Source organism: Neodiprion lecontei, chromosome 2, assembly GCF_021901455.1.
Source record: "Neodiprion lecontei isolate iyNeoLeco1 chromosome 2, iyNeoLeco1.1, whole genome shotgun sequence".
NCBI lineage: Eukaryota > Metazoa > Arthropoda > Insecta > Hymenoptera > Diprionidae > Neodiprion > Neodiprion lecontei.
Window position 1 is genome coordinate 1,831,327 of NC_060261.1, and position 20,959 is coordinate 1,852,285.

General features: G+C 41.7%; 1 protein-coding gene across 3 annotated transcripts; it reads left to right on the forward strand.

The window, feature by feature from the left end:
* Nucleotides 1–1,611: 1,611 nt before the first annotated feature.
* On the forward strand, nt 1,612–19,909 carry LOC107222293 (sushi, von Willebrand factor type A, EGF and pentraxin domain-containing protein 1). 3 transcript variants are annotated; one of them, XM_015661586.2, is made up of 22 exons: nt 1,612–2,200; nt 2,489–3,021; nt 11,534–11,657; nt 11,743–11,801; nt 12,267–12,476; nt 13,369–13,464; nt 13,540–13,662; nt 13,872–14,035; nt 14,115–14,241; nt 14,311–14,460; nt 14,905–15,081; nt 15,452–15,631; nt 15,714–15,832; nt 15,928–16,162; nt 16,245–16,418; nt 16,492–16,917; nt 17,636–17,815; nt 17,900–18,073; nt 18,171–18,350; nt 18,458–18,566; nt 18,719–18,901; nt 18,996–19,909. In XM_015661586.2, the coding sequence occupies exons 2-22, from the start codon at nt 2,946–2,948 to the stop codon at nt 19,096–19,098; spliced, it is 3,369 nt and encodes a 1,122-aa protein (XP_015517072.1). In that variant the 5' UTR covers nt 1,612–2,200; nt 2,489–2,945; the 3' UTR covers nt 19,099–19,909. The 3 variants fall into 3 exon arrangements, with proteins under 3 accessions (XP_015517072.1, XP_015517073.1, XP_046587448.1); XM_015661587.2 differs by having other exon boundaries at nt 1,612–3,021; nt 18,719–18,895; XM_046731492.1 differs by lacking the exons at nt 1,612–2,200; nt 2,489–3,021 and adding an exon at nt 10,998–11,025.
* Nucleotides 19,910–20,959: the final 1,050 nt, after the last annotated feature.

Below are 20,959 nucleotides of genomic sequence, written 5' to 3' on the forward strand. Positions count from 1 at the left end.
GAGCTTGTCGCGATCCCTGAAGACTGAGTATGCACAGTGCAATGGTCTCTCTGTAGATTGAGAGTTCAGCCTGAAACATGGACGAAGTTACATGGACACATGTATATAGTACCTACATCTCTGAGTTGTACCGACTGGTCGAAATTGAAAGTATGACCGGCCGACGATTCAGCGTGAGGAGCCAGATGACTGGGGTCTTTTTATTCCTCCTTTCTTTTTATTTTTTTCACCTCAGGCTTTCCGGCTGTATCACATGTGTTCGCTGTATATGCATATATATATATAAATTTGACCTAAATTGCGGCGCACTTTTTTTGGACCCGATCATCCTCTGAATTGAGTAAACGTTCCCAGTCCTCGAAGAAGCTTGGCATGCTGATTGCAGAAATGAGAATCGAGCGCTTGGTTATGTAGTTGGTAATTGCTGTATGGATGTAAAAGGTATTAAACTCGTCACGCTCGTTATCGGGCGCTAGGATCTGCGCATGCTATTATCTGTAATTCCATACATGATTTTCATATTAATTAGCAAACTGTGCCGTAGCTAGAGCGTCGAGTTTCCCTGCGTGGGACCACTTTCATGATGCACGAGTAAACGTGCTCTGCATGTTATACGCAACGCATTCCTAGTGAAAATCATTTCTGTAATACGAGCTTGCGAGTCGCTGTAAATTGCATAGAAAATTCCAGACTGGTTAGATTATTAGGATCGCACAGCATCCAATTACCTCCTAGAAAACCGTCGTCCATATCGCCAAAAACAAAGACCTGTCCCGTCAGACTGCAAAGAAGAAGAGCAGGACAACGACAGATGTGTATTATAGTGTATACACAGATATAATCATTGTTTGTGTAATTGCGCGAACAAAGCTGCAGTTAACCATTTTTTTTTCTACTCTCTCATAAATTACATTAAGTGAAGGTTTACGGAAACTGGGGTATAATAAACTTCTCTTCATCTGGGTCAGAGTTAATTTTCTATATCCTGGATTCATTTTATTCGCACATTATTATTTACGATCCCTCGATAGTAATTACTCATACATCGTTCCGACTGATTTACAGCTTTCACACTGCAGCAGTGCGTGCAGCCAATGAGTGCTCAACTTCTACGAAACGTTATTTTTCATCCGATGAATCGAAATCTAACTTGAAAGGTAATAATTTTCTCATTACTCTAGTCTAAATTTGTATAATTCAGTGCCGTGGTTTTCTAGTTAGTGTGTTTTCCAATAAAAAACAAGAGAATCGAGATATATCGAATAAAGCGAACAGGGATAAAAATTTTCAAAAAATCGAGACAACCTCTAAATCTTTGGAATGTGGCAACTCGTGACGATTTCCGGGTTGTTTATCACGAGTCCACGTGTCCGATGTTTCGTGCACATGACCGGGGGTCAGGATTGCCGCATAATAGCCGAGGAAACGTCCAGCAAAGGTGAGTCGTGTTAGGCATTACTCCAGAATAATAGAGCAAGTCGGTGACGAGTTGTAGCCGAACAACACGGCGAGCCGAGGCGTAGGTAGTAGGATACACGTACTTTCGTACCAAGGGGCCTTAGGCCCAAGGTGGGCCCGCGTTCGCCGCGCTGGGGCCCGAGGAGAACGAGCAGTGATCTGTCGACCGGTGAAGGGAACGCGTCGTCGAAACTCAGCGCGGCATTGTGTCTATAAATCCCGGATTTTCTGTCTCCCGAGGAACGATATAAGCGCGCGGAGTTTCCCTGCTTCTGTAAACGATTGCGTGAAGAAAATTCACCCGCTTTGTAGAAATTTCCAGTGAAATGTGAACAGTGGATAATAGGAAAGGCTCCAACAAACGTAAGGAAGCGGAAGACCAAATTTGACACGGACAAAAAGTTGAATTTTTTTTACGAGTCAAATTCCATCGAAGAAGAAATCCGACGGTATAAAAAAACAACCGCCGTATATAATTCGTCGCTGGATGTTGCAATTCGCGGTTCAGTGAAAATTACCATTATATACAGCTAACTTGTGAGAGGTATGGCCGTTTGCGCAAAATTTAAAAGCGATTTCAACGCCTGGCAAGGAGGCGTTCACTCGCTTCGTTGCTCGTTCTTCGTTTAAAAAGGATTGTTGTTGTTGTTGTTTTTTACAAAAAATAAAGTGTCTCAGCTGAAAAAGATTCGTTTCACACTCCGAATTCAAAACGTTAGTGTTCCTGACTACTGGTAACCTGGTAAGTGGCAGTTAGAGTTGATTAAAATCGATCAAAAATTGTATCGCTGAAAATAAATGGAATACCTCAGCTTTGATTTACAACTGAATTAAAAACTGTAGTTGTTTTAAACGAACGTGGAAAGTTCTGTAGCTTTTTTTCTGTGAGCAATTAACGGTCGCGAGTAGCTCGCGGGCATGTATTAAACTATACAGTTTATTAAAATGGACTGACGAAACCCAGGAAACAATTTCGACGAGATACTGTAGCATATACACAGATTCTTCATCAAAACTGCTCCCATTTAAGGTGCAGAATAGACGAGCTCGATTCGTCTAGGATCACGGAAGTACGCAGTTGATAAATATTTAAGGGACCAGATACTTTGCGCGTGTGAAATCGTAGAAGATCGTTCCAGCTGAGTTTTGCAAACCATTTTTCATGGTTTTCCGACAGTTGAGAGCATGTGCGAAAGACAGTGAATGAAGCACGTACAATTTGAGAAAGTGTGATACTCGGCCAAAGAATCTCCCGAGTTCCTTGAACATCCTTGAGCAGGACAAAGCACGACGCGAGGTGCTAAGGATATCTCGGTATCAAGTGTTTGGAAGACAATTGGAAGTGGAAGTGGAAGTGGAGGTGAATCGGTTGGAAGATTTGACGGTCCGAGTGGCTCTTGATGTCAACCGAACTTGGCAACGCTGCAGGGTTTAAACGTCAATGTGACTCACTGTGCAAAGTGTCGCCATTCTTTTAGGCGGAAAACATGTCCTCACTGTCTTTGCTGGTCCTCGGTTCACTTCTGCAGGCATGCAACTTGGCTACGGCACAAAATCTACAAGGTACGTACTCGAGGTTCTTCCTTCCGGAGATAGCGAAACCAAACCACCTCCAAGAAGTCGCGTTAAAGTTGACATTGATTGACATTACGCGAATGAATTTACCCTATATACAGGGCTGCCAGTTGCTACTCGTAGTCACTGGTGGGTATACTGTTAGGTACTAAAGCGAATGCAAACAGGTTCATTCGTGTTTCTTCGTTCACCGGGTGACCTCGTGTGGTCTTTAAGATAAAATTCGAGGACATTCAGCGAGTTTGTGACCGCTGTTAAAATCCACTGCACATCTCGGCTGCTTGGTAATCGATTCTACACCACTCCTCGCACACCTAGAGCCAAACTCATAAACTGGTCGGTAAATTTCTCAAAGACGTTAAATATTTTTATCTGAAAGGTGGTTGATGTATCCTTGGCATTTGGTGAAACGAGTGGATTGTTTAGCGCGATATTATAGGTATATCTGATTGGCTACGTGAACCGACGTCTGGATTAGCGAACCACGTTCGCGACTCTCACCTGTCGCCACCGGTTCGCTGGGGTTTCGGGTTCGAAAGGAACCTCGACGACCTCGAAAACCTGGAAAAGTAACAAGTATAATGGTTACCAGCGCCTGGTACCGCACGGTGTCTGTATGTATATATAGACTCGCGAAAAAACGTTGAGGCTGCATCCAAATCTGGGATTTGCACGTACGGATTTTTGAATCCAGATGTCGTTGTGTGGGGGCAGGTTTTTAACACTTGCAAAGTTTGCCCGGCTTATTAGGCTACGCCTGACTCGCTTCCGCCTACACTGACTCCCAAACACAAAGCATGCCTCTGCTACATTTGCCTTCGTAATACATGTGGGCAAATCTCAATCCTACATCGGAACTTTCCCAAATTACACAAAAAAAAGTTCAGAAGAATTTTTTTTTTTTTATCATTGCTTACAGATTTTTACTCACTGAAACCAGGAAAAATAGTCAAAAAATTATATAACGGCAGGTTTTTTCTTCAACTCGTGTTTTCAGTTTCGTTTGGAGTGAAACTTCTGTTTGACTCGAAATATGGTATCCTATTTTTGATTCTAAAAATCCTATGCAAAAGTGATTTCTTACTTCCATTTTATATTTATTAGAGCGAGATGTAAGGAATAAATACAACCAGGGTAAGAGAAAATGCAAAACGGAAGTGAGTTCGGAGGTGTATCAAAGAGAAGAAGCAAAGATTTCACAGGTGAAAAGAATCAACACGGAATGTCAAGTACATTCCGTAGAGAAATCGTTTGTTTAATTTTATAAGAAATATTGTTTAGTTCATTGTAATGAAATTATGGCGTTCTTCATTATTGTTATGCTTTTTTTATGCAAATGCCTTGTATTTTGCAAGAATACTGTACGTGATGGAGGGAAATGGAAATCATTTTTGGATTCAGGACACTCGAAAACATAACATATACCAAAATCCTCCCACGAAGCTGAAACAAATATTTTTTGGCAGATCTGTGTTATCGAATAGCGGATATTCACTTGACCTGCAAAGTTCAGGTTGATTTTTTTTGTCCTGACAGGTATGAAATGATATAAAAAGCTCAAGTTTTATAAATCCAAAGAATTTTGGTCTATCGTTATCAAAAATATCCACAATTGATGAAAATTACTCTACGTTTAAAAATATAACAGTCAAGATCACGAATTAAGATAAAAATTTAGTGATACGATTGTAATAAATATTCGATTCACGTACTGTTTGTCTTCCTCTCATCACAGATCTATCCGATCGTCATTTCCAATGTGAGCAGGTCTGAGTTTAGTACAGCAATTAAACAGTGCAATTAAACGAGGAATTCAAAAAGATGAAAGGTCACGGAGATACCGAAAATCAAGGAGAATAATTTCGAACTCCTACGGTCTAAAATAAACCGTATAAGTAGATATAAGACAGCGGTGAGACGAAGGGGGAGTAAATGTCCGAGTCGTCGACCCTACATTTATTCGGGAATACCGAAACGCGTGAATTATCAATTAACGCGAACTCGCCTAATCGCCCACTCCGGTCTCTCGACTCCAACTAAATTCTCACATCGCGAGCTGGTTATTTAGCAAGGACTACTCCGACTCCGCTCGGAACAGATTGTGTAACGAGCGAAATTTCTACTCGAGGAAACCGACTCTTGTTCGGCGCGTATTTATTATAAGTATACTTATACCTATCTGCCTATATCTGTTACATCAGAATATTGTCTAGCTACGCGAAATTTCACTCCTCCTCGGATCGCGTCTCATCCGAAACTCTGCAGACTGAAAATATCATCTCGATATACGCAAACAAAAAAAAGTAAAAAAGAAAATTACCGATTCAGAATCTACAATTAATTACGTCTGCCTTAAAAATACGTCGTATCAAAATTCTGTAAAACTCGCTGTAATTAAATTTCCTTAAAAAAAATTGACAAAAAACTTGAGTAATGATAATAATAATAGTTATAAAATCGAGAGATTTTACCGTGTTTGCGTTTTTATTATAAAATATCCACTACAGTTTAAACCGGTAAATTTAACTGATAGCTTTTTGACACGTTAAAAAAATCCGTACGCTGTGATCCGTTCATTCAATTGCCATATTAAAGACTGTGTTTTACCCCATTCATTTTTTTTTATTATTTCTTCAATCTTCCGTTCACGGTTTGGCATTGTTATTTATTTATTTTTTTTTTCTCTCTGCAATTTAATTATTGTTCGTGATTTTCTCACCTTAGAACGACGAAAAAAAATGTACAATGATAGGCGATTCGAACAACAAGGCGTGGACAATATTGACCTGTGCGAACTTAAGTGCAGTAAGTATGCATGAGGCTGCACACGATTAACGTGTCTAAATCCCATTTACCAGAGCAAGCAAGATCTAGACAACACGTACGTCTACTTATACTTGCTAACGGTGGTCTGGATATGCGATCCGTTTACCCGACGTATCTACGTTTGCACTTATATTTAAGTACAATATCTGCGTATGTTGTATGTAAGGCGAATCGCGGTACGCCTACGCATTTGCAATATCAATCATGCAACCACCACAAGAGATATTCTCTCCCATTTCAGCTCGATGCCGACGAATTTAACGCCGCGTATTTAACTCTTGCAATATTAAATGTTGAATTCGTTCTTTTAATACGAATACCACGGTGAGACCGGCGTAACATTTAACAGCCACCTCCGGGAATGGACCAGTGTGCAATACAACGCAAACTAGAGATTTGCACCGTCCAAGATACACGATATATGTATATGGGGCATTCTGTGTCAAATTAGCAGCCCATGTACATGACGCCTGTCGATTCTGATCATTTTTTAATACGATGGTTTATACCAATTCGGAAAGGTCTCGGGAATTTTTTCATATTTTGTTTAGCTACTGATGAAATTTGAAAGAAAAAAAAAATCGGAAATCCGATTCCGATAACAGATTTTTTTTTTCTTGCAAGTTCTTAATTTTTCCATTTCGCAATCATTTTTTCTCTTTTTCTTTTTTGTTCAATGTGCCTCGATCGAAATAAATTGGGGAAACACATAATTTTCATCGTTTCGTGATCTATTCAGATCGGGGAATAGGAAAATAAAACAAAATAAAAAAACTTCAATTCTCACATTGAAAAAGTAAAATCGTATGGGAAAAATAATAAACATTGAGATCCCATTATCATATGGTGCTTAAGAATCACGTTTCAAATCATAGCATGTGTGTGAATTTGTTTAGATTTAAAAAAATGTCTTTTTCGGAATTGGTTTTTAGATTTTTTTCAAAATTTACCGGTGGGTAAAAAAATCTGAAAAAAATTCCTAAGCCTGTTTGGGTCAGTATGAACGTCATACTGAAAAAAAATTAAAATCGAAGATGGTGATGTACATGGATTGTTAACTTCACGTGGAATGCCCCATATGTATATAAATTTTCAAGTCCAGATAATAATTCAACATTCCTGACATAATTGACTGGATTACCTTTTCTGGTTTCCAGCTTGTATATCAGACCTGGTAAAAATTTTCCGTCAGTTGGTTTTTTTTCTCAATTTTTTCCCCCCACTTTCTTCCGACCAGGATACAAATGCTCGTGAGTTCTGAGACCGCGATTTCATCGTGCGGTCGTTTCTTCCAATTCCTTTCATTTTCTTTTTTTTTTGTTTTTTTTTTATTTTATATTTTTGTTCACAGCGTTTTTGTCCAGCGGTTTTCTTTCGCACACTGACCAACCAGCAAGTCTAAAATTTGCTATACTTGACGCTATACGCTATACTTTTACAGCCAACCGGCAGGTACCTTCGAAATATCGGTTGTAATTGCGAAACTTCGAAGTCTTCACGTAGCCGCATGTCCAGGTGGGAAATATTTTTTGTAACCGTAATGTTAAGCCGTGTATAATAATCGTGCGGCCAGCAGCAAAGCATAACGCGAGCACGTATATCGGACGCAATACATGCGGCCTAATCGTGAGCTAATTCAACCATAAAGACAAGCCCTGCACATGCCGATACCGTTATGCACAAGTACTTAAGCGACCGGTGAAAGTGTCCCTCGAAAAAACGTTACGCTCATGGAAGAGAATGTAAGGAAGAGAAAAAAAAAAATTAGGAAGAGACAAAGCGATGGAAAAAAGGGTAAGAAATTCAAGAAAGAAACGACAATACATTTTTTCTCGATATTCGATTGAATTCGAAGTGAAAGGTGTAACGTTTTTTCTATACATGTGAAACCGTTATAATAACATTATCGTCGATATGATAAACCTGCTGTAAAGTTAGATTGTAAATTTTTCGTTGACGTAAATTTCCTTTTTTAATTTCGTAATGGTAAATAAAATTGATTAAATACAGCTTGATCATCTTCAAATTTACACAAACATCCACTTTTCGCTGATATTCTGGTTGATTCGTGTAATGGGGAGTAATAATAATTATTGTACCAGGCGATGGGAAAATTGTTCTAAAGATATATATATATATATATATATATATATATATATGTGGCTGAAATGAGCCTGAACCACGGGTTGATTATTAGCCAGAGATAAGAGCCAGATGTTTTATTGTTAGATTTGCATCACTGTTTCAATTCGTTGGGAAGATTGGACAATGTTTCGAAACGCCCTTAGAAGCATGGTGGGAAACAATAGATTGGGAAACGACAAGGCTTGTGCTGCCGGTGAAGTTATGCGGCATGAAGAACCGTTCGAATCGGAATTTGCTCTCCCTGGAGTTCTTCCGCTGATATATTCGATTTGAAACATTTTTTTTTCTGTTTTCCTTCTTCACGATTACAAGGTCTTGAATCTGATGAGACTCCTGATAAAAATGTCCCATGGAATCCGTTTGATTCGTTCCAATTTTTGATGGGATCCTATAGGAACTCGGCTAATCCATAGAAATTTGGAACGGATTTGGATGGATTCTATGGAATTAGTATAGAAATTTTCAACAGGGAAGCGAAGATTGAAGATAGAAAACGGCGTCTCGCAGTTGTCTGATTGACGTTCAGTGGTTGTTGGTTATGGATTTTTAAGCGGCACCTCAGAAACCATCGCGAAAGTGTTATTCGATAAAATTGCGAACCGGTTAGACGCAGTATTACCCAAGCGAAGCGATAAAGTTCGTTTTCGACGCGAAACGCGTCAACCACGTTCATACTTTTCCTTTATTTTGACACTACGGGCATACCTTCACCATAACTATTAACTGGAAAAGTTTTATCACAACGAGAAATGAAAAATGTAATTATATCAATTCAAGAAGAAATAACTGCCGAATCGCCTCTTGACATGCCTTACTTTGAAGGATGGCTTCAACCCCTTAAAGTGTTCAATGGTAGATGAAAAAAATACGTGTCGCTTAGTTCTTAGTCTACTATAAAATGTTACAAAGAAATCAAATCGGAGATATCGACCTGGTATACCTTCCTTGCGAAATTTGATGGACCCAGAGATTTCCGTTAGAAGAGGTTTCAAGGAGAGAAATTCAAATTGATCGTGAAGTGAACCCTGTTGATCTAATCCAGTGATGAAACTCCACCTTTTCGAAAGATGGGATCACCGGGTTCAAAGTCGGGTTAATTCCGAGGGGAAATGATTTTCCTTGATGATAAAAATGAGGAAGGAGTGAACGGCAGATGCCGGGCACTTAGGGTCAAGTAAGGTCAGTTTCGAGAGAAGCTTGTCGAAGAGGGGAGACGCGGTTTGAAACGAATTCTTGGCGCGTCGAGTCGTCGTACCGTTACTCGGGCATTTTCTAGGGCAAGACGTCGTACCAAGAGGCACAAGACTCGACCTCCGAAGCAAGGAACGTGGCACGGCGATGATCACGCCAGACCAACGCATGTAACCGGTTGACCCAGACCCGTAGAACCCGAGGGCTATTAAAGCCGTTAAAGTTATCTCGAAGTCAGTTTCCTCGGATCGATGGAACCGTACGAGGAGTGCAAAAAGGCTTTCAGATATTAATTCAGGGAAAGCCGGCAAGTAATTTCCAGCAAATTGCATATGGAGTAAGCGGCGCGTTTGATAGAAAGTTGGACGATGTCCTGCGTGCGGTCAAATGACACTAGCTGAAGCTGCGGCTGAAGATCAACTTCAGACTATCTCACTGATGCTTTGAATGAATTCAACACCAGTGGTGAACCACCAGAGATGTAGCCAACTTTCTGAATGCGCTTTTTCAGTTAGGTACCTCATGATGTCGAGTAGCGGGTGTACAGTAGGATGGTTCATTGCTTAATGACCACGATACAAAAAAATAAACAGTTGGTAGCGACCTCTAAATACGTTCCTATCTCCTCCAGGTGTTACGACAATGCTTTCTTCTGCTTCATTTGTCACAAATTTTTCGAGTTGCACCTTAAAAACAAAAAGTTCAAAAATGAACCATCCTAGTACAAAACCAAATTGCCTGTATAACTGATTCGTGGATTTTGGCGGTCGTGTACCCAGTTCGGATCAAAATCCACTCGATCCCAGCACCAGACAATCCATGGCTGCGCGTCTGTTGTGTAGTGTGGGTTTTTATAGCTGCGGCAAACCGCCAGCTGACGTAAATTACTGGGTGAAAGGCTGAGCAGGTTTAGATATCACAACTATACCTGCGCATTCCTGCATGAGTATAGGTAAATAACGTGCTAAAGGAAGCTTTCGGAATAGAGCTGTACCGTTTTTTACTCGCTCGCGAGTGAATGCCTGCACGCATCTTTTGAAACGCACCTGTAGCTTCAGCGACTAGGAGGCGCAGGAGATGATTCAGGGTCTTCTTCTTCTTCCGCCACGCCTCGTCGGGCTGAAAATAAAAGGAGTCCTGTTTCCCAGATGAGATCGAGAAGCACGCGCTGTTCCGCACCGCGGAAAACCGTTCATGACTGTTTGTGTATACAAATACAATGCCCCAAACAAAGCGTGGCAAAACAATACGTCACGCCTCGCGAATTTCCTGCTTCTACTGCTCGCTCAAGTCTGCCTCGAGATTGTTCTTCGCACCGTTTGGACGTCCACAGCGATAATCAATGTTCCATAGTACAACCAGTTGAACAGTTGGAGACCAGACCACACCAAACACTTCTCGGGCAAATGGGTTGTTTGTGACTTTCCATTCTAGAGAACCACACGAAGCTTTTACTAGTTTTTTTTTTAATAATAATAAAAATGAATAATCCCTTTCATGCATGAATGCAGCAACACTCCTGGTCCCACGGTGAGATTTTGAAACTCTGGAATCAGAGAATGGCTCAAGTACCTAAGAGCGAATAGTGGCCTCGAGGTCAGGCCTCGGAGTTGATGTTAGTAGACTTCACTGGAATCCGAACGGTATTCGCGTAGGCTTGTTCGATATATCTTGAAGTCAAGTCTCCCGGCGGTTTGACTTTGAGACTGTGAATTATTCCGTGCAGTGACGTTTCTTTGAAGGTTTGTAAGTCGGTGCCTGGGTCTCGAGGCATTATCATTCGGGAGAGGCCAAGTGGAGCGAGAACGTATTGCAGCATGAGTATGCAAGGTACGATAGCTATACCATTATAGCGTCACTACATATTCATGCAATTATGAACAAGTCTCCGGTTACTTTGCTCTTACCGGCGGAAGTACGGCGTCCAGACAAACGCGTAATCAATTTTATCCAGTGAATTTACACAAGTTCAACATCGAAGGCCACTTCCTTGACAGAGCGTTAACTAATAGTCACCTAGAAAGGCGGAGCCTCTCTGACTAGCCCGTATTTTTACAGGTCATCGTTCCTCAACCTAATTACCATTGCTATGATAATTACTGAATAGCTAGAAGAATTCCCGTGGTCTTTGCAATTGCAGATAAGCTTACGTGGAAGGAAATCAGTCTCTAGCAGTGTCATTAATGTCAGAGTAGTTAATTGTGTCGACGAGCTATTTGAGCGGATGCTTCGAGATTAGAGATATACAAAATCAGCACTACGGTGCAAAACAATGTAATTGAATATTTCAACGATGCTAATTTTCTTACACACATTCTCTTTCTGCTCCCGCGGACAGGATCGGACCTGCGATGTAGCCATCCAGCTGTACCCGTTAACGCCAAAGTTTCCTTGTCCACGGAAACCTTGAATCCCGGGACTCTCGCCACTTACAACTGCGATGCTGGTTACGAGTTGTTCGGGTAAATTCCTTTCTAAAATCCGGCATCAATATTTTCCTTATTATATATAATTTTACCAACAATAACAACTCCGCATTTATTTCAGTCAATCCACGCTGACTTGCAGCAATAGAGGAAAATGGCAAGGAGAACTACCGTTCTGTGGTGAGTGAATTATGGCGCAACCTTTTTTGTTTATTCTCGACGATTGTTAATTGTTGTTTATGCAGGTGCATATTTTTTATTCATGATACTGCAGAGACGTTTCACTCGTAATTTATAGCCATACCATACGTATATTGAATAGTGTAGCATTGCAGTAGCAGCAGCAGCAGCAGCGACGACAAAGTCAGTTTCGCATCGTAACAATTCACCGTTCACTTTCTCTTTTTGCGTCGTCGTAGCTCCAAGGCATAATCGTGTATTAAATTCACAATAATTTCTATTCATTGCACGATGCGCTGCATAATGACAGTGTTCTCGGTATTGCTTCCTCGACAATTAGTCCGCGCGTGGTGAGGGATGGTGCACGATCAGATAAAGTTAATGCGACAGGTAATGTCACAGATAAGATTACTTAAAAGCACTAAATTGAACGATACTGGTAACAAAGTGATTTCATTTCTCCAGGAACAAATGTGGCCTTTCGAAAGCCCGCGAATCAATCGACGACCGTTAGAGGAGGCGACGCTGCCCATGGAAATGACGGTGACGTTGGTACCGAACACGATGGACGCAGGTGCACCGAGACCCAAAAGGAGCACAGCCCCTGGTGGAGGGTGCAGCTGATGAAGGACTACGCTGTAAAAGTGGTCAGAGTCACCACCAGAGGCTGCTGTGGTGAGTCTGCCACTAATTACAACATTTCGGCAACAACTCGAATCGAAATTTAGCGCCTATATTTCACTCTACCAAGGTTCATTTAAGCTTACTTTGAAGGAAACTAAACCTAGTAATTCTGCATTAACGTTCTAGCTCCAAAAAATTTGAGAACAAACCCTACATCGAACCTCCAATTCCTAAAAATTAAAGTACCAAACCTACTTTTACGCTCTCAGTAGAAGATTGAAACCTATTTTGACGTGATTCAATCTACAGCTCCGCCTTCGGATCTGTAACTCTCCTCCATAGGTATGTTATTACAGCGACATTCAAGTGTTTACAATAAATAATCCAAAGACTATTTCGACATAATCTTGACAAGTTCAATAACGTTTGAAAATTAAGTATTGCATTTCAACTGTATTCATTCAACGTTCTTATGAATACAAAAATCATCTTAACTGCTTGAATATACAGAAAATACGGGCAAACGCATTTGTAAGCCAAGTCTTATTTAATGGGATTCTAATTTGAGTTCATAAAATGTAATTGGATTTCTTGTATTTCAATCATATTCAATCAGCAGCGATAGAACTTTATGAGCGGGTTAGGATTTTGAACGTCGGAGGAGGGTTTCAAGCGATCAGGTTTAACCCTACCTCTGGAGGGTGAAGGGAGCTTCCAAACATATTCTACTTTGAGCCTAAACTCGGTAAGTCAAGAAACTTCGGACATTTTTATCGTCAAAGTAGGATCTGATGTTGCATTAAAATAAAACCCACTTTACCATCTTTAGGAGCTCCTATGTAGGGTTTAAAGTGGGTGCTAAATTTCGACTCAAGAACGCCCGGGCAATGATCTGACATTTTTTTTTTTTTAACGTTGTACAAAACACTTCTCATGGTTGTAGGTCACCAGCCACTCAAGGACCTCGAAATCCGGGTTGGAAACAGCAGCACGGAACTACAGAGGAACCCGTTATGCGCCTGGTTCCCCGGAACGATAGGTAAAATAGAGTTTATGCGTAATATGCAGAGGATACATACTTGATTGACTGTTATTCTTCATCATTGGGTTGCAGAAGAGGGAGTCACCAAGACTCTAACCTGCGCGAGAGCTCTGGTGGGTCAGTACGTCTTCCTGCAGCTAGTTGGGGTAGAGGGGAGCCTGAGCCTCTGCGAGGTCGAAGTGTTCGCGACTGACGGTGAGCGAGGAACGAGACGACGTGAATACGTACTTGAAGATTTAATGAGAGACATTTTATGGTCCGTCAACCGGAAACTTTGTTGGCGAAGAACGGTTCCACGTTCAGTGGAGTCTCTTTGTCCCTTGTCTCCTTGACTTTGATGGCAATGAACCTCGACGGAGATCAGAAACCAGTAGTCACGTTGTTGCTCTTCCATGTCATTTCAGAGTTCTCCGTCGACAGATGCGCAAGCGCCGGAACACCCGCCGATACTGACATTGCAGCGTTCAACTCAACCTGCTACGAGTTCGTCGTTACCAAAGGAGGATCCTTCCAGGATGCCAAGAACTACTGTCAGGCTCGTGGTGGCGATCTGGTCCACGGATTCATGGTGAATGCTCGAGTCGGCTGCAGACCACTCTCTCGAATCTCGTTCAACTTGAGTTCATTTAATCAGAATCCTCTTTTAGGGCGCCTCGTCAAATTTCATACTGAACAACCTCGAGCGAAGGAAGAACAAGTTGAAGACACAGTTGGTGTGGATTGGGGCTGAAAAGGAGCCGCAGATAGCTGCGAGAACCTGGCGATGGGTGGATGGTGAGTTCATCGGTGTTCTCTTCATCCCGTAGCTTCTTGGAGCGTGTAATCAGTGCCATTATCATTTAGGCGAAGTCGTGCAGAGCCCAGCCTGGGGCAAGGACCAACCGAACAACTATAACGGGGAGCAGAACTGCGTGGTCCTTGACGGTGGTAGGGCCTGGCTATGGAACGACGTTGGCTGTAACCTGGATTACCTTCACTGGATTTGTCAAAGCAGTGAGTGTAACGAGCATACATGCGTATGTGCTGAGATCCGTCGTTTTACGTCAGACGACAAAGCAAAGACAATCACTTGTATACCAGGTTGTAGCTCCCACGATTCAATGCCAACCGTCGAAACGAATAACAATAGAATTCCTCTTGTCGTTATTCGCAATTATTCTCATTCTCGTTGAACATCTCTTTGAAGTAGGTATCCAAGTCCATAAATCAGTAAGTTTTATCTGAGAACGGTTTCTAGAGTTCTGCATTCTGAAAGGCAAACACGAAATCATTTGGCATTGAAGTTTGCCTTTTTAGTAGCTCCTTGACCGTAGCGATAAACAAAAAAGCTTATTGCCAAGTTGAGTTTCATGACCCCAATGGACAAAGACGTAACAACATATTGTAGTTTTAGTTATTACCGACGTTATATGTTCAAAACTTTTTCCCATCGTTAAGAACCAAGGATGTGCGGTAGTCCCGACAAGGCAGAAAACACGCAAATAACAGGAAACGAGAGATCGGTGGGATCGACAATCGAGTACGAGTGTCCTGAGGGATTTATGCTCGTTGGTTCACGGATCAGGACGTGTGCAGAGTCTGGATTCTGGAGCGACATCGCACCAGACTGTAAATGTAAGCCGATCACTTTACATGTTCTGTTTACCGATTAAGATATTAATCGACGGATATACCCAACCGAAAGTGAGTCTCAGTGAGAATATTGACCACTGCGATGAGATAAAAATCTGAAAAAAATCAATCATAACCAAGTTGATAAGATCATTCGTTTTGAATAATAATATTGCCAAAAACTTGTTGATAAATCGTTTAAAAAAAAAATTGTGTAACAAATCTGTAATGAAAATTTTTTTTAAGTACATATAAAATGAATTCGTTGATTTCTATAAGTTCCTATGAATTTTTTTGGAATTTTCGGTGTATCCAGTAATACCTTAAATAATAAAATCTATCAGACAATTGTTAACATAATACTCTTCGACAGTCGTGGATTGTGGTCCACTCCCAGGCCTGGACCACGGCTCTGTGACCCTTGTGGATGAAAGAACAACCCACGGAGCCTTGGCCGAGTACAGATGCAATGAGAACTACACTTTGGTGGGCGACGTGAAACGGGAATGCGGCGACGCTGCTCTATGGACCGGGAGTCAGCCGCAATGCATGTGTAAGCATCTAACTGCCCCCATCATGTACTTCGATGCCAGAGTCCAGCAGTGAAAGTCCACTAACCGATGATTAATTTTTAGTTGACTGGTGCCCCGAGCCACCGGCAATCAACGGAGGACTTGTCACAACTTCAGGAAGACGCGCTGGATCGATGGCGACTTACTCGTGTCAAAACGGGTTCATCTTGTTCGGTGACAACGTAAGTACTTCCAAAGGTTCTTCCACCCCAAGTTCTTCTATAATTGTTATTGATTCTCCTTTGCTGACAACTTTTGTGCTCGCTATTGTGATAAGGTCCTGGAGTGCGACATGGGCGGTAAATGGTCCGGCAAAGCACCCCAGTGTCGATTCGTGGACTGCGGAGCTCCGGCACAGATCGAATCGGGCACAGTGACGCTGATCAACGGTACGACGACGGTGGGCAGCCTCATGGAATACACCTGCCCTGAGGACTACTGGCTCACAGGAGAGGCGAGGCACGTCTGTACCAAAGACGGTAAATGGAGTGACGAGACTCCGTATTGCGAACGTGAGTGTCTTGCTTCTTTTAGTAAAGGGAGTAAAGAAGAAGTCAATCGCGTCACGAATCACGTTTTCTATTTATTTCACAGTGATATCATGCGAAGAACCCGAAACCCCAACTGGCAGCAACATCGTTAAATACGACAGGAATGTCCACGGCGTGATCGAATACGAATGCGAAGCAGGGTACCTGATGTACGGAGATGCGCGTCGGACATGTGGCACGGATGGATATTGGACCGGAGATGTTCCTGATTGCGAATGTGAGGCATTAGTGCTGATTTAGAATCAAAATCCATCGCTTGATCCTTATGAGATCATATTAATTCTCCACAGATGTGGACTGCGGTAGAGTCCAGACGATTCTTTACGGAGCGGTTGAATATGTTAACGGTACGACGCACCTTGGAAGCGAGATCACATACTCGTGCACGCCAAACTACCGGCTGAATGGCGTCCCGAGGAGGTACTGTCTCGACAATGGTCAGTGGAGTGATGCGACGCCAAAATGCAAGGAAGTCCGTTGTCCTGAGCCTGTTCTTGCGGAGCATGGAATTCTCTCGGTTACCGGAAACGACCGAATGCTCGGAAGAACATTCATCATAACTGGAACCGTCGAGAACTCCAATACCGGCGCTACTTCCTACAAAATAGGTGCATCGGCCAAGTACCGATGCGAACGAGGGTACAAAGTCGTCGGAGAACCACTTTCCACCTGCGAAGACAACGGACGATGGAGCGGCGAGGTTCCTCAGTGCGTTTGTAAGTTTCCCTCAACGTTTCTATCCAAAACCACCCTCGCTTGGCATGTCTTACCCAGGTAGCACACTTATCCAAAGGCTCACTATCATTCGACTACAAAAAGTCAACGTTGTATCTAATTAAAAAAAATGTCGACAAAAAATAGACAAAATGTCGGCTATTTTTGAATGGTTATAGATCGTCACAAAACTGGACTTAAAGTTGACATGCAGTATACTTCATGTTTACAAATGTCTTCTGAAATGCCAAGTATAAAGCAATTCGACTAGACAACCCGTTCCACCTTATTCCAGTTACCACTGGAAAGTCAAGTGAAAACTTTTTGATATTTTTCAGACAGATAAATGTTTTTTGCGAGCGTATTCATGTGCCGAATGAACGTCAACGTTTGATGGCAGTTAGACTGAATAATCGCTATCTTGTACTCGATGAAAGCTGACTATTAGTCCACGTAATTAGCTAACTTGGAAATTATTGTCTTTTTGTCTTGACTACTCACAATTAACTGAAAACCGAATCATAGTTTACGTCGGGCGTTGCTTTTACCATGACATTTCAGAGGACACTCGCGCACTATTAGACAGTGTACAGTTGACTTGAAATAGTTGACTGGGAATTTCTTTCGATATTAAGTCAACTAACAACCAATAGTGTGCACCAGAGTTCGTGATGCACTAGCATATTCGCACCTTTTCTCTAAGCTTTTTTTACTCCACAGACGTTGACTGCGGTAAGCCTGAAGAGATTCAGCATGGACACTACACGCTCACGTCGAATGCTTCATACTACGGAGCCGCGGCTTTGTATGAGTGTGACGGCAACTTCGAACTGGACGGATTCGCACGAAGACTTTGTCTCGAGAATGCTACGTGGAGTAATGACACTCCCGTCTGCAGAGGTGAGTGATTCACATGCCGCATGAAAATCGCTTAACATTCCAGACTATCATACATCCCTGCGACTCGATCTACGTTTCTTACAGAAATCAGATGCATGGATCCTGATCGAACCGGCGTTCTCTCAGCCCAGGTGTCGACCCACAGCGTCGGCGGTGTCGCCCACTACGCATGTCCTCGAGGTTACTATATGGAGGGCAACGGGACCCGAATTTGTCTGCAGAATGGTTCATGGAGCGGCAGCATCCCAGCTTGCTTCGGTAATTAGTGTGATCTTGATATTTCCGTTCGCGTAAAATTCATGTTCATTACTGAAGAAGTTTAGTGAAGAACCTAATAATTATTTTTCTTTTTCAGCTGTTGACTGCAAATATCCGGGACAGATCGAAAACGGTAGAGTGATAGTCGTCAACGGTTCCACAGTCTATGGTGGTGCAGCTGAATATCACTGTCTACCACAGTTCGAACGTGTCGGACCCTTCCTCAGAAAGTGCCTTGATACCGGACTCTGGAGTGGTCAGGAACCAACGTGCGAATGTAAGTGCTCTTTGATATGTGTAGTCATAGTAAATTCGTTATATCAAGCGGACCAATATGTCTATGTATAGACATTCAGAATAACAGTTGGACTATTACAATTCCAGTGGTCACGAACGACGTTGCTGAGGCCCAGGGCGTGGGAACCAGCGTAGGCATCGGCGCCGGAGTTATTCTCTTCATCCTTTTGATACTCGGTCTGATTTATCTGAGATTGTAAGTGCTTATCGTGTACTCAAATCACTGATCATCATTCAGCACTGTAGAGTGGTCTATAAAAGGGTCACTTTTGAACTTCGATAAATAATAAGAAAAATAAGTATAAGACAGCTTCGCCTTGATGTTAACCATAACGATCATTTTTTTAGACGGAAGGCAACGCCGGTAAAAAATACTGAGAATGTCCAAGCAGCGGACCGTAAAGAGGACCAAAACGCGGCTGTGATGTCGTACGCGAGCCTTAACGACGGGACGACAAATACGGGTTACGAAAACGTCCCCGAGGAAGGACTGTACGACAGTCCTTACAGCATTAGCAGTAGCACGTACGGGTAACATTTCATATTTAGCTATGTTCTTTCCCTATTCCCTCCGAATCTAGAAATCTTCAGGATCCAACTTATATCCGGTTCTTTCTGGTTTAAGGTATGGCGGCAGCAACGGCGGAAGGACGTACGATAATAGACATTACGAGGTTGAACCGACCCCGAGGAACGGAATCACAATAAACGGGGTATCGGTGCGGTAGGCACAACTTCCTATCCTTCATTTTGATCTTAGTATTTGAAATTGTGTGAGCGTTGAGGAGAATCGCGTCGTTGCATAGGGAACTTGTTTGCCATCTTTCGATCGAAAGTTTAGTTGTTCAAAATTACCGCGGAGTCGGTGAGAGGAACACGATTCGCTGCAGCATTTCTGATGCAGATTATTGCACGTGGCGCCATCTCGCAGATCCCTGGAAAATTTACCAGAACTGTAAAGAGCCTACGGTACTATTGATAAGGATAATTCGGGCTCCTTCATTTTTCTCCTTGTACTCTGACTAAGAAAAACAAGTTAAAACATCATAGAAACCTTTATGTCTGTATCAGGAAAGGACGAAGAGTATAAATATTGGGAGAAAATATGTTTCTCAAAATACATGCAACGACCGCATTCTTGATACAGTTTAAAAAAAAAACTCTACTTTTTGTTTCTCTGTTTATATTTTTTTTTATCATGATTATAATTATTTTAAAATAATGCCGAAAAGGAGAGTTTCATGGAGGAGTTGTCAACCTGCCGATCTTACGCAATTAATTTATAAAACTTCGTATTATAATATATTATAATATTTAAATGTGTAAATAGACGCTAACTGCATGAGTGTGAGATAAATTAAAGCGTGTAGCTAAAAAAACAAAAGAAAAAAATTATCCCGGTGTTTTAGAGAAGAAAAAGAAAACCCGATTGTATGATTTTCTGTATATACTTATATATTATACGCATATCCATATGCAAACGTTGTAAGTGTTCATTATTTACTACAAAATATAGGTACAATGTATAATGTTTAGAAATGTCTGGACGTGTGTGAATTATTACTCATAAATGAATAAGTCATTTTATTTTTCTTTCAAAACAATCGAATCGTCACTTTTCTTTCCACTCCGATCAGGGAATTAAAAAAAAAAAAAAAATAATAATACACATCATACACACGCATACATATGTACGTATGTGCTAATATTTTAGAATGAAATCCGACCTTCGTGTAAACTGTGGTAATGTACACGCTTATTGCGAAACAACAAAATTAGTTCATTCGCAGTCCATATAAGGCAACGTAATCGTGCCCCAAGAACGTTCAAACTTCCAAGTACGGTATACTCAGCGGAGATCTCGAAGTCTCGGTGAATGTGCGCTCATTTTAAAAGGCACGAGAACAGCTAGATTCGAAGGACCCGTTTCGGCCGAAATCTCGGTGACGCCAGGCAGTCACGCTAATTTCCAAAATCCGAAGGAAGAAAGCCTTCGAATCTTAAAATTCCTGAATTTTCATCATCCCGAACTCATATAATAATTAATCATTCAAAGCCGAATCGAGCATAAAGCATACGGCCCGAGAAAACGGCGCAGCGTAATTGGGACAATACCTATGGGCGTAACTAGACATTTAGGGGCCCCCTGACTAAACAACGAAACATATTTTTCTGGAGCTTATCCTCCCAAGCTTCATAAATTTGCCCCCCATAAAGCAGTAAGATATTCGATTTATGCATTCTATTCTCTGTAAACTGAAAATTTATCCAAAGAAGATATTTCACATTTTCGAGTATACAGTCGACATAACTATTAATACAGTAACAATATTAACTCGAAATAATCATTTAAAATGTGAAATATCAGAAGCGCACTGGCAAGTTGTTGCCTGGCATCTAATTGCAATCTAATTAACCTAGAACCAAACCTTGGGGAATGCATCTGAAAATACAGTACGAAAACAAAATAGCGAAACATCACGATTGCAAATCCGAATGAAATGTTACTTCATTTTTTACCTCTTGTCGTGGGGACCCCCTTGCCTCAGTTTCCCCAGCCTTGTTACGCCCCTGACAGATCGCTGTGTT

Bases quoted from the DNA above. Each gene is read 5' to 3' on its own strand.
- LOC107222293 (XM_015661586.2), top strand. From the start codon at position 2,946: ATGTCCTCACTGTCTTTGCTGGTCCTCGGTTCACTTCTGCAGGCATGC. The intron at 11,658-11,742 runs GTAAATTCCTTT...CATTTATTTCAG, and splicing joins GCTGGTTACGAGTTGTTCGG to TCAATCCACGCTGACTTGCA. The intron at 14,036-14,114 runs GTGAATGCTCGA...ATCCTCTTTTAG, and splicing joins ATCTGGTCCACGGATTCATG to GGCGCCTCGTCAAATTTCAT.